The sequence below is a fragment of the Ostrea edulis genome, chromosome 2 (assembly GCF_947568905.1).
Source record: "Ostrea edulis chromosome 2, xbOstEdul1.1, whole genome shotgun sequence".
Classification (NCBI taxonomy): domain Eukaryota; kingdom Metazoa; phylum Mollusca; class Bivalvia; order Ostreida; family Ostreidae; genus Ostrea; species Ostrea edulis.
The window spans coordinates 81939282-81954003 of NC_079165.1; the positions used below are offsets into that span (position 1 = coordinate 81939282).

The 14722-nt window shown below is 35.1% G+C and overlaps 1 protein-coding gene across 2 annotated transcripts in view; it reads right to left on the bottom strand.

Annotated features, from left to right (window-relative positions):
• Nucleotides 1–9631: 9631 nt before the first annotated feature.
• The window catches only part of LOC125680558 (glycerol kinase-like), a 52188-nt gene continuing 47097 nt past the window's right edge, over nucleotides 9632–14722 (bottom strand). Inside the window, exon 17 of one of the 2 annotated variants that reach the window (XM_048920244.2) lies at nucleotides 9632–13631. In XM_048920244.2, coding sequence (XP_048776201.1) covers nucleotides 13534–13631 — 98 coding nt within the window. In that variant the 3' untranslated portion in view covers nucleotides 9632–13533. Of the gene's footprint in view, nucleotides 13637–14722 lie in introns of both variants that reach the window. The other variant, XM_048920245.2, reaches the window with a different exon arrangement.

Consider the following 14722-nt stretch of genomic DNA (forward strand, 5'->3'; position numbering starts at 1 on the left):
TCCGTATCGGTATCTTCATACTTACATACTTTGTTGAACACTGAACATATATGTTAAGTTTATTTTCAATTTAAACAATATTTATTTACCAAATACAAATGTACTCAGTACATGAATGGGATTAGTTGACAGGGACAGCAGTGCTTTCCAGTGGTTTTATGTTAAATCGTGACGAATTAAATTCGATTTGAAACACTATATATGCATTCCTGTAGATGAAATAGTGATTAGATAAATTGATAAATTCAACACTATTGCAAATAAAAGTATGTTCCGATCCAGAATTTTTCTTTATGCACAACTATCAATTTCAAAATCGAAAAGCGGGAAATATATGAAGTGTAATAAAAATGACACAAAAGCATGATAAAAATCTTCAAAAATCTCTCTATCTAATGGAAAAGCGGTGCGATTATCAGTCTGGAATATTACCCATCACTCTAGAATATTACCCAATCACTGGATACCGGTCTAGAATATTACCCAATCACTGGATACCGGTCTAGAATATTACCCAATCACTGGATACCGGTCTAGAATATTACCAAATCGTTTTATACCGGTCTAGAATATTACCCGATCACTGGATACCAGTCTAGAATATTACCCAATCACTGGATACCAGTCTAGAATATTATCCAATCACTGGATACCAGTGTATTCATAGTAAGAGTGGATTTTCTAGTACAACCATAAAAGACAATAATGCTACCATTATGCCATCTTTCTACTAACGAAGTAAACATGCGCTCTAGAACAACCTAGGTCACAGGTGTCAACTAAGTACAAGTAGTACATAACAATACGCAATAACTTGTTCTGCGTATGATCAGTTTTTAAATCGAGGAAGACTTCTAACAAACAAGTTGATGATGCAGGGGGTTAAAGTCAGCATTTCACAAATTTTATGGTCGTTACAACGATCTACTTTACCAATACCACCTGTTATTGGGTCAAATGCTGTTTCATACCAATTGTATGCCGTTCTTTACACACTGATTTTGACTACGGATTACTCCGTTTCCATGATCAAGATGTAGGTATCACGTCGGATTTGACCGGTCGATAGGGAATAATTACTCATCCTGGACACTCCCTATGATATGTTCAGGGATCCGTGTTTGCCCTAATCTTAACATGACTTTGTCTTCTTTATCGGCGTTATGAGGCTGGTCACTTCCTTATATTCACCTTTTCACAAATATTTTCAACTTTCTCTCAATTATAGATTTTTTTTGCTAAATTTGGCATACAACACACATAGAATCAGAACAACGATTGGGAATTCTGTCATGGAAGGCCTACGGACAAAATATGCATACCACAGGTACTCCCCTTTTTTTGTTTATAGAGAACAATTAGCTATATGGAATATATGCAGCCATTCTCATTTTCATCTAATTTCTTGTTTTCCTACACTACGAAAGCCCATTAAGCTCATTTTCGTACCTAATACAATATTCTGCGTTATTTTGCGTTATAACACGAATAAATGCGTTATTTACGCGTTATAACACGTGATTTTAGCGTCATTACCCGTAGCTTTCACGAATCAATGCACATCGCAACACTTTCGCGAATTAACGTTTATTGTTATATCCTATAGAGAGGTCACCAAGACCTGTGAAGGGCTTCGAATTTAGGCCTATGTTCGGCGGCGCTTACGGCCATTGAGCAGTGAAGGTTCTTCAGCGTGCCACATCTACTGAGACACGGGACATCCGTTTTTAATGTCATCTCCGTGACACTCACACCTAATGCCGAGCGTTTGAGCGATGGAACTGTCACTACGTGTTTTAACGACTTAGGTCTGTCGCGGCTAGGATTCGAATCCCGACCTTCCATATGCGGGGCGAACGTTCTACCTCTAGACCACTGCGGCGTCTCTCTCTTAGAAGAATTTTCGTCAGTAAATTTATAGATAGCTATGTAAAACACCATCGTCGGAAACCCACGGTCGGTCGTTCTCCGTTTACCTACCGTGGGACACAACCATTCTCTCACCAGAGGGCGCGTTGCGCACGGAACTCTGGGTGTATGAGGCGCCTTTTTAATATTTTTTAAATATTTTCTGATATAAAAAAATTATTTTTTGATAAAAAATCATTTTTTGATATCAAAAAGTATATTTTTTGATATCAGAAAATGAATTTTTTATATCAGAAATTCGAATTATTGATATCAAATAATAACAGTCGTTTTCTGATATAAAAAAAATTTGACTACAGTGTATTTGACATCAAAAAATGATTTTCGGATATCAAAAATTCGAATATTTGATATCAAAAAATCATTTTCTGATATAAAAAAATACATTAATTTTTCTGATATCAAGAAATATAATTTTTGATATCAGAAATTCACATTCTTAATATAAAAATATGACATTTTCTGATATCAGAAATTCGAATTCCTGGTGTCAAAAAACCATTTTCTGATATCAAAAAATCGATTTTCTGATATCAGGAATTCAAACTGATTTCTTGATATCGCAAAATATATTTTCTGATATCAGAAAACAAAAGAAAATGGCCAAAAATATCTACATAAATAATGAATACTCGCTTGACCCGTAGAAAATCGCTGAACTACAGTCTACAGTGCCCGATTTGCTTTCTAAAATTCGTTGATGTTTCAGATTCTTTGAAGATTTTTTTAACGATATAGAGAATTTTATAAGGGTTCTTGATAATTTTGGACATATTCAACATGTAGAAATGAAGTGTTGAAAACGTGATAGGTACACTACGCCGTTTAGGAATATAGGCCTATATGAATATGTATGGCACGCCAAATTCACAAAAATGAGCTAAACATCGTTTCACAGTTGATAATCTAGGTTTATCAACTGTAAACTATAGTTTACGGACCGTAAACTATAGTTAACGACGTTAATCTATATTTCATATCTGTAAACCATAGTTAACAGATAATCTATGTTTCACAAGCGTAAACTATAATTAACAATGAAAACAATCATTAGCGATTGCAAAACATAGTTTATCTGATAAATACGGTTTCATGATTGTAAACTACGGTTATATACGGTGATAAATATAGTATCACAATTTGTGAAACTAGGATTAACAATTGTGAACTATAGTTAACGAATGTAAATTATAGTTTACAAATGTAAATCTGTATTTATCAGCAAAATCTATTGTTAACGTTTATTTAAAGACAGATAAACTTGGATTAGCATTTGTAAACTATAGTTTACAACCGTTAAATATAGTTTTACGGATGAAAACTAAAGTTAACGAATCGTTAACTATAGTTTACAGTTCGTAAACTATAGTTTACAGTCGATAAACCTAGTTTATCAACTGTGAAACTATGTTTAGCTCATTTTTGTGAATTTGGCGTGCCATAAATATGATAGTTTTATCTTCCTGTTCAGTGCGTCTCCATCATTCTCTTCGGGTCTCGTTTGCACTTCTTCAGGATCGACCCCGTTCATTTCATAGCGAATCGCGGACAAAGCAGTGCTGACCATTGTAGATATGGAAGAATTTTCCATAATAAATTAGATTAACCATTTATTCCCAGCATGCATCTACAGATTCGCAACAAATTTCAGGCGGGAAGATGAAGGTTGCATCACAGGGAGCATTTATTAAGTCGATCGAAGTTTTATATGAGTCTTGTTTTCTGATATCAAAAAATCGATTTTCTGATATCAGAAAATACAAATCATTTTCTTATATAAAAAATTATTTTCCGATATCAAGAATTCGAATTCCTGATATTGAAAAATAATTTTCTGATATCAAAAAATCAAATTCTTGATATCAGAAAAACAAGTTATTTATTGATATCAAGAATTTGAATATTTGATATCAGTAAATCTGATTTTTTTTATATAAAAAATCTAAGTTCTTTTTTTATATCAAAAATTATAATTTTTGATATCAAAAATTCGATTTCTTGATATCAGTAAAAAACTTGTTTTTCTGATATCTTGATATCAGAAAGATTTTGACAACGTTTGAGTTGGACGGGTTACAAAACTTTCAGTGAGATGCTTTATCTGCATTATTGAAGCGGAGGGTGTATATATCTATAAAGACAGGGGAGGAAAAACCCTGTGATACCAAGCGTTTAATGTCAGCACTCATTGTCTCGCCACTTTTCCATCATACGGGAGCAATGTGTTTCTTTCACGGAATTGGTATTTCATCGGTTTATATAGGTATATTAAACTTACTTGCGTATTAAGTACTGCCATATTTGTTCTATTTGTGTTGTCGGTGCAATTTGAGCCAGTAATTGTGACCTTTACATACCTCTCTAGTGTGAACACAATTGATGTCTCACCTACGCTAATTACAAAATGACATGTGAACGGGATTGTAAGACCATATTTTAATTCAAATTTGCATCAATTTTTTAAATTGTATTATGCATGACTGATCTTATTCACGTGCCATGCAGCACCGATGATAATGACCATACCAGTGGCGGATCCATGATTTCCGAAAGAGGGAGGGGGGGGGGTTACATGTGAAAGTGAATTATTAGCCAAAATAATCAGCCATTCTGGGTGCCAAATCAGGAGTTTTCATCTATATATCTTTAATAGTGGCACAACAAAACACACACTTTTTCATGGGCACCGCCATTGTAGCTGATACTTTTGAGTTCTGGGAATACTTACGGCGATTCCAATTGGTCCTCGATAGGTCACATAAGGTCATGCATTATAACGAGTTATGCGAAAATATCGGCGTTGTGTCCCACGGGAGGTAAACGGAGAGAAAGCGACCGACCGTGGGTTCCCGACGATTGCAAAACACAGGACAGGGGCGGATCCAGGAATTGTGGTTACGGGGGCGCCACTTTATGAGGCAGTGGGTCCAGGGTGAAGCCCTGGTGGGGGTCCAGGGGGCGAAGCCCCCGGAACCTCCTGGATTTCACAGATTTTATGGGGCTTGAAATATTTCTCCTATTAAGTCACTTGTACTATTTTCTATCATTTTAATAAGGTGAAATTAATAAAATGACCCACATTTTAAGGGTTTTTGGGGGAAAATTAGGTTCTCCCAATAAAGTAATTCAAGAAATCAAAGGATTTTGCCATTTATTTTTGGCATTATATGCTATTAAAGTTTTATTGAACGCAAACCGCCAAAGCAGAACCCAGTTGTATTTTTGTATATTGGTTAATACTAGTGATGCTTAGCTGACAACAACCTTCAATACAGGGGTATAAAATTTCGTCCATATAAATGTCACTATTGGATTATCAACCACTAAGTTTCTGAATTTATGTTTTGCCACTGAATAAACAATGTTACGAAAATGAGCTCAATGAATTTTTGTACATTATATAGTTAAGAAATAAAAAAATACATAGAAGCCCCAGAGAAAGGGGGGTTCCAACCCGGACCCCCTCCCCTTGGATCCACCATTGTGTTTAGTATGAAGGTGAGGTATATCATTTCTCTTAATTACGTTTGTAAAACGAGAAATTAAATGAAAATAGTTACATTTATCTCATAAGGGATTTTTTAAACAAACAAAGGGGGCCATGTCCACGGACTGTTGTGTATAATGGAAGCTCCCTGAGATGCAAATTTTGTAACTCGGTTACACCAGAACAAAGGGTTACGTAGCTGCCGTTTCTCGGTTAATTTCTGTAACTTGTTTATTCATATTTTTCATTGACATGGCATTTAATTGTGGCATAAACATTATTCGAATGAATAAAAACTGTGAAATTTATTATAGTAAATTATAGTGGGTGACTTACTGAAAACATGATAACGTAAAGAATAGTGTGTGTGTGTGTGTGTGTGTGTGTGTGTGTGTGTGTGTGTGTTTTCCTGATGACAATACATTATCTGTTATGTAACAGGGATTAGGGGGGAAATGCAACGAGCCCCTTGAATCTCCAGTCACACCGTGGACCATCGTTACCATGGTGAAACGATCCCATAACACGGGTTCCAGATCAATTGGACAAGTTGAAGAGATCGGTCCATCTATTTTTCTCAAAAACAACTAAATTGGGAGTTCTCTTGTCCAAGACATGTTGCACGGAAGACACAAACGTCTTGAGAAACAGATTATACAATCTACTTTGACTGAAAGCTGTTACATTTCTCAAACACTCGTGTTTAATATATCGAATATCTGAGAGAATTCGCGCTGTCTGCTTTAGGAGCTGAATTCTAATAAAATATTCAATTTCTTACTAAATTGGGGTTTATAATGCTTGTTTTTTTTTATTTTTTTTTATTTTGACGAAATGATTGAAAATGACAATGACGCAGGATGAAAAGATTGTAATAGGAGTTATGAGATTGATTGCTTATAGGAGTTATGAGATGATCGTTGTTCGTTATCTTTACCTTTCACGTAGAGTTATTTAAAAGATATCGTTCGATGTTGTCTGATGGTGCGGAGGCTTGTTGTCTACATCCTTTGTGCGTTATTAGAGACCTCCAGGCTTGTAGTCTACACCCTCTGCAGTGGCGGATCCAGGAATTTTATAACGGGGGGGGGGGGGGGGGGGCGCAGTAGAAGGCTGGGGTTGCCTTGAAGCTTTGCACTGATGGGGGTGCAGGGGGTGTGCCGGCGCTGGATCCGCCTTTGATCTGTGCGTTATTGGAAACCTCCAGGCTTGTTGTTTACACCCTTTGTTCGTTATTGAAGATCTCCGGGTTTGTTGTCTATACTGTTTGTGCGTTATTGGAGACCTCCAGGGTTACGGTAATATGATGTAGGAGGTACTCCGGGTAACTACACTTTCTACTCTGTTGGTGGCCATCCATACTCGGCTCCGTGTGTTTATTTATCTCAATTGTCTTAATTAATTGTCTTCGTGTGTCTTAATTGTCGTCTCCATGTATATTTGAATGATATTTAATATCCTTTTGAATGGTGTTGTCCACCGAGTTCCACTCTCTTGAGAAAAATCGAATTATACTCTCATTTACAAAGCCGGTTGGATCCGGGACTTTGACCCACTTTTCTCTTCAGAAATTTAACATGGCCAGCACTCTAGAATCCTTACCCCCCCCTCCCTCCCTCGCTTCAAGGTCTCACATACCATGGCATCCAGTACTAACGCAAAGGTTGTTATACTAGAATCTCCATTTTCGAATCGATCCGTTCTCGACTGTGTGCCCTAGGTCCTTTTGTCAATGCTTTAACGAGTTTGATTAATGCGATAGAATCGTTGCTGAGTATTTTGGGGAGATTCAGCCATGAAGTTGATTTTTTCCCCCTTGTCATCTGAAAGTAAGACATTAAATGCATTAGTTGTTTTGTTGTTGTTTTTTTAACTAATACGTAATCTTATCATCCAGCGTTACTTCAAATTTCTTATTATTACTAATCTGAATATAAATTGCTTCATGAATAATGCGACTTCTTAAAACTTTTTAAAAAAGGTTTGCGCACAACACTAAACACGAAATTTTGACTACAAGTGCAAACCAATTTCTATTTTAATGCGATGTACAGACCTTCATTCCGTGGGGGTAGATAAAAAGGTTACAGGCTTATTTATGTATTTGTATTCAACAACCATTTTATGGTGTTCATCGTTCGAGGTCCTTTATTTAATTTAATTCATGCCCCTTTGCGATAGAATCGTTTAATACGACTTTTTCTAACTAAAAGGTCAGGGCACAACACTAAACACGAATGCATGATCATTTTAAGTGCAGAGCTATTTCTATGATGCGGTACTTTTTCCTTTGATCTTTGTCATACTTTAAACCTGCGCACTTCCATTATTGCTCTGATCAATATATTCAATTGATGTGTGCATCAATTTGGTGGAATTACTGCTTGCTAGTTTGCCAATACAACCTATCATTGGGTCAAATGCTGTCTGACGTGTTTCATACCGATTGCTAGACCTTTCTTGGCATACTGATTTTGACTACGCATAACTCCATTTACCTGATCAAGATAATAGGGTTCACGGTGGGGGTGTGACCGGTCGACAGGGGATGCTTACTCCTCCTGGGGACCTGATCCCACCTCTGGTATATCCAGGGGTCCGTGTTTGCCCAATTCTCTATTTTGTATTGCTTATAGGAGTTACACATACATGGAATATCATTACAATCAAGTGAATGGTTCTCAAGATATTGAGTAGACAATATGTGGTTTACTGACCGACATGTGCAAAGTTACATATCCTCTTCTTTGAAGGGGGGGGGGGGGGGCTTAAAATGAAACTTATTTCTTGAATAAATGAGAGCAAGCTACGACACGAAACCGCGACTTCTCCGAGGCCGAGCTCCAGACACTCCCGATGCAAAAGAGTACCGTTTTCAAAACTCTCTTCCGTGACAACGAATAATTCAAACAAGCATATTTGGGAATCAATTTGTGCAAAACTCTGCAGGACACAAGCAAATAGTAAACAACTACCATATTTACTCATAAGTCTGGATATAACAGCTTTTAGGATATCTGAAAGTATCATAAATTAGAACAGCTTTAAGACCAAAATGTATTGCGAGTTAGGATGGTTTTAAAAAACTATCATAGGACCAAGATGTGTCGGGCTGTTGGTATTAAATTTTAAAACCCTTTACCTTTTACAGTCGATTCCCCCTAAAGGTACCCCACAACCGGTTTCGTTCCGCAAAATACCAATAGCTATGTGTCATACGAGTAGTCCAGACATATTTTATGCTTAAGATATCCCACAAATTGACAAGATTTGTCCCAGAAAATAAGTGTATTCCTATAATATATCATTATCTCCTTTGTAAGGGTATACAGTGTAGAAATTGCCTATAATTTTCTGTGTAAATTCAACCAGAGACCTAATATGATTTTTATAAGTATCTTACATTACATCAATCAGCACCATGAACAAACCTCTGTGTACCTTGGGTATTTAAGCCTGACAGGCAAAAGAGAGACCTTTAGTCTGACACTATGAATTAGAGTGATCCAAACTAGCTTTCACTAGAGTGATCCAAACTAGCTTTCACACCCCATAACATCTACAATAACATGAACAAGAGGCCCGTGGATCACATCGCTCATCTGAGTCACCTTGGCCCATATTTAAAGATTTTCCTTGTACATTTGCATGTAAAACTTTGATCTCTATTGTGGCCCCAACCTACCCCCGGGGCCCATGATTTTTAATATTAACAAACTAGAATCTGCACTATGTCAGAAACCCTTAATGTAAATTTCAGCTCCTCTGGCTTAATAGTTCTTGAAAAGATTTTTAAATGACCCCACCCTATTTTTGCATTTTGTGATTATCTCCCCTTTGAAGAGGACATGGCCCTTCACTTGAAAGCCCTTAACCTTTTTGTCAAGTTTGGTTGAAACTGGCCCAGTGGTTCTGGAGAAGAAGTCAAAAATGTAAAAAGTTTACAGACAGCCAGATGGACAACAGGCAATCAGAAAAGCTCATGTGAGCTTTCAGCTCAGGTGAACTAAAAATGATCTCTTGATTGATAAAAATAAGGTCAAGTGTAACATCTAACAGCTGTAAAACATGCTATCACTGAAATAGCATTGAAAGGACTTTTATACAACAAAATCTCAACCATCTACAATCACTTAATAAGCTCATCTCTGTGGGTAGCACATATAGAACTGATGAGTTTCTATAAAACTTTCCTTTGTAAGAAACAACAAAATGTGATACAGTACCTTTAATTCATAAGAAATGCAAGCAGCTAATTATGTAAACTTATATTATGCATGTACATGTATTAATCGGACAAATTAATGCTTAGTCATATTTCTCCGTTTTCAGATTCCACAGAATAAGAACATATTAAACATAGTGTAATACATGTAGTACCCAATAAATGCACAAACTTGCACAATGAAAGAAGAAAAAAAGAGTCCCACATTTTTATAAAACATGTATAGACATATCTTTCAATGTTCAGGTATTCAAGACACTAAAATATTGCGTAAATGACAAAAAATGGTCCCTTAACAAATAAAATTTTACATACTAGTATGATCTGTGCATTACTTACAGATGTGATATCGTCTTCAATCAAGGTCATTAGAAGGTCGGGGGATATGTCAATGAATTTAAATGTAGTAATTAGCATTAGTTACAGAGAAAAGACCTGAACTTTATCCTTTTATAAATGTAACAATTTACCATATATATACTCGCCTATAAGTCGGATTTTGGGAGTTAAATTTTTGTCCAAAACTCTATGTCCAACTTACAGAAGTGTCCTAAGAAGATTAGGTTTTTTTTCTGGATGGTGTAATGTATAGCCTAGTATTTTTTAAACAACAAAAACATGGACGAAATAAACAAAATAGTAACTGTTTAATTTGTTGAAAATAGAAAGTGAAATATTGATGTCATATCCCAACCCATAATTATTGGAACATGGATATATACATAAGAGTTTTGATATGAAATTGATTTGTGGGGAGAAAAATATCAAATATCAGCGCATTTCTCAAAATATTATTTGAAACACAGGTAAAAACATTAAAGCATTGATTTAAAATTGCCAACCGACTCTTGAAAAAGTTGGACCGACTTATAAATGGGCCAATGTCAATTCCCTCCTAAATAACCTAAAAACTATACAACCAACTTATAGGCGAGTATATACGGTATAGCATTACTTCGGGAGAAAAGAGTTATTTCATCCATTATCAATAAATAAAGTGGATTTTTAAAAAAGAAAAAAAGAAGCCATTTCCTGCAGTCTGTGGTGTATGTTTTACTATCCCCAGACTGTTCTCAGTCTGTGGTGTATGTTTCACTATCCCCAGACTGTTCTCAGTCTGTGGTGTATGTTTCACTATCCCCAGACTGTTCTCAGTCTGTGGTGTATGTTTCACTATCACCAGACTGTTCTCACTCAAACCAGAGAAGACTATCATCTTACTTTCAATTTATTCCTAAACCTTTTATACATTATTATTAGAGGGACTGGTTCTCGTTTTTTTTAAATAAATATTTCTCATTTTTTATGTTGAGCATTAAAAATATAACTCATTTAAAGTTGACAACCAAAATTTGGACCTTTATAATGCAAAGATAAAGAGTAATGTTTTAGCCTTGGCTCTGCGTTTTGTAAGCCGTATTTTACCAACAAACATTTCTAGTCAAAATCGCCGAAATTATACGTTTAACAAACAAACCAGTGAAATGTTAATTTTGTATTTTAAAGCATCTTAATTTTGCACAGTCACAAATTTAACATTTGAGTGGCACATTTTACCTTCAGAATACTTGAAATGTGATATATACAATGAAATTAGATCGATATCCATACATTTTGAAAACTTTGCAAACCATAACAGATATCAAACTCTCTATAATGAGCTTCTTTCATACTGTGTAACCTTAATTTTTTGTAAAACCTTTGCAACACATTAGACAGTAGATTTTGATAATTAAAAGTGAAAAACACAATTTTGGGGAAAATCATGAATCAGTCCCTTTAAGTCTAACATTACACTTAATATGAATACTGACTCTATCAAAATTCTTCATATTTACCACAATTGGGATTCAAGGCAAACCACTGTTACCAGCACTATTCTACTCTATTATGCATGTCATTTGGTCAGATCTCATGTTAAAAAGATAGTTAAAGCTAATGAGCATTGCTCCGAGTTGTTGAAGCGGTCTTCGACATGTCAAAATATTGATCAATATTTTAGTACAACCCCACCACAGTTTGTCTTAAAGCCCTGACTGCAAAATCAACATCACTGAATATGATGAAAATACAAAGTCTTTAATATTTATCTCCTTACATGTAATTTATTACCCCAAAAAAACCTTGGCAAACAAAATTATCAAGATTAAGGACACACGTGACATTTCTCAATGATATATCATTTTTGTGATATTTCACATACAACTCGCTTGCATTCTATCTCGTTTCAACAAAAAAATCTGCATAAAAGTTAACTCTTATATATTACAGTGAGTTGTTTTAAAGAGCAAAGAAGGAGATTCTTTAGATCAATCCATTATCAAAACCCAGGACCCTTTCATTAAAACGAGTTACCCAGGTCAGTATACAAAGTAGGGTAACATTACTATAAGTTTTAAACCTATTTTGAAAATCATACAAGAACTCTTCATATCAAGGAGATGAAAAAATAATTCTAAAGAAAATGTAAGAAACACCAAACATGTCCTTAACTATGTTCAAAACAAATAATGCTAATCTATATTGTACATTTACATATTATTAAACTACTGACTAATCAGAAAAATGTAGCACCATAAGGACACATATTAGTCTCTTTGAAATACTTGGTACATTTACAGGAAATCCACTGGTGTATTTGGCATAGATTATCATCATAATCTTGCCAAGTCTATCCACTCTGACTCCAGTCTGCCACAGACATGTTTTGAACGAGGTTTGCTACATACACGATTTCAACAAGCACCTGTTTACAGCTCTTGTCATTCTATAAATATGAGCCCATGAAGAATAGATAACAAGCACCTATTTACAGCTCTTAAGAATAGATATGTGTTGATTATCTACAGTTATCACATGTACATGTTTACACAATCATTATCGATATTCATTCAATTGTCAAACTACGATTAATAGTATGTCACAATTATAGACAAGTCTAAATTCATAATATTGTGCTTCATTTGACAATTCAGCAGCCATTGACAAGGACGTTATTTGAATTGTCAATTGAAAGCTCTATAAAATAAACTTAGCATGTACTTAAGCTGATCTTATCATTACAGAAAATGTTTTATTTAAAATAATATCTCGTAGTTTTCCCTTGACATACACATATCTGAAATTAACTCTTAACAGGAAGTAAATTGAAGATCAACTACATGGCTGTATCTACATGTGTAAATATGACACGGGATATTCGTCATTTCAGTACCAGGATAATCACTCCCCTCAAAGTTACACCGAATATCGGACCCATTCCCAATGACAAAAAGTGAAACATTCCCCCCAATTTTATGAGCAAAATTTCACAAATGCATTTAAAAATTGAAAATATATTGTACAATGTCACAGGCATGAGTGCTCTTTAATAGTAAATTCGAAACCAAGTGATATAATAGCCTGTGGTACATTATAAACTGGCAGGGGAAAAATTGATAAATAGAATCAAGAACTGAATAAATATAAAAATTAAAATCAAAATGATCAATTTGTTGTTCTTATGTTTTAAACTTTATTTGGATGGAAAACACAGTAAACTCAATTTCCCCAATTGATCAAAAATCAAAAAATTTCCCAATTAAAGGGGATATGTGTCCCTGTATGAGAAAGTGCTCTGACAGCCCTGAGTACTCTATTGACAAATAGGCTTGTGTTTACCATGGTCAGCTTTGACACCTGGAAATTTTTCACATACAAAAATCTCACAAAGGTTACACAATTAACTTCCCTCTTAAATCTATTCAGGTTTCCAATTAAAATCACTTTCAAATTGGTGAAAACATGTTAAGACTGTAGTTTTACATTTAAAAAAAATCTTGTTGACAAATAGCTTAGAGCTTATTTATTCTATCTCATGATAAATAAAATGTCTATAAATATGAACAACCTATCATCTATGAGGTATAATTTCTGAAAGCATAACGAGGGCTAAGCTGGTTAGGGCGAAGGCTCCTCCTGGGAACGTGTTCCATGGCGATGGCTGGCTTTCTAATCTTGCAAGAAAAAAAAATGTATCCATTCATTATATTCGACATGCTGACAGATCGTGATCAATATGCAATGAGAACAGTTTGTTATGAAAAGATTCTTTTGAAAGTTTTCCTACATAAAGTTTGGGAGGTAAATACAGTTTGTATTTTCCAAAGTCAGAAAATTTTCACAAACAGCAAAGCTACCGGTATACCTTGGGGTATAAAATGTGGTATCCAACCCTGTGTATGCATCAGTGTAATATAATTCATTGACTGATTGTGAGTGAGGTCACTCATTTATCAAACCCTTGACAGGAAGTATCAATATTCCCCTCAGGCAAGCCCTCAGAAAAAGGTTACTCTCATGTGATACAAGAGCTATCTCACTCACTACCAGTCAGTAGGTGTATAATACACTCAATTTTACGACCATTAGTGGATGTGAGTTTCTAAACAAAAGGAAATCCACTATATTACTACAGTAGTCAACATGAGGTTCTAAAGAGCCCAAATTGCTCACCTGGACTGAATAACTAAATCAAGACTTGGTATGCAGTAGTTCACCAATCAATGGTGTTTGAATGAACTTCTCACTATAGCAATACAGTGAAATATCTGTATCTCGAATACCCTGCTTATGTCAAAGTTGATTACCAGTCCCAGCCGTAAACCCTATATAAATGATTTAAGAAAACTTTTGATATCTCGGTAATTTCGAATATCCCGCTTATGTCGAATTGTCTTCAAGGTCCTAAGCCTTATTTTTATCTTGTTTATCTGTGCAGTCAATTTTCCAGTCTGCTAGGTATGACAGCTTAGGAATTTAGTGCAGTCTTTGAACATAAAATAGGTAACTTTCACGGCCAATATCATGGACAGTGTTTTAATGATTAACAAGTTGGATGAATAAACGCAAAGATTTTCAAAGTGCGCTTGAAGTTAATACTCATAAAAATGTTAATGTATTATATAATTTGCACTATATTATCAACATGGAAATAGAGAAACAAGGTTCAATGTGAACTAAAATTAAACAATTACGATGACAGTTGCGTACAAAAGAAGGCACAAATTTTTTTCCATCATTAAACATATGTCACAACACAG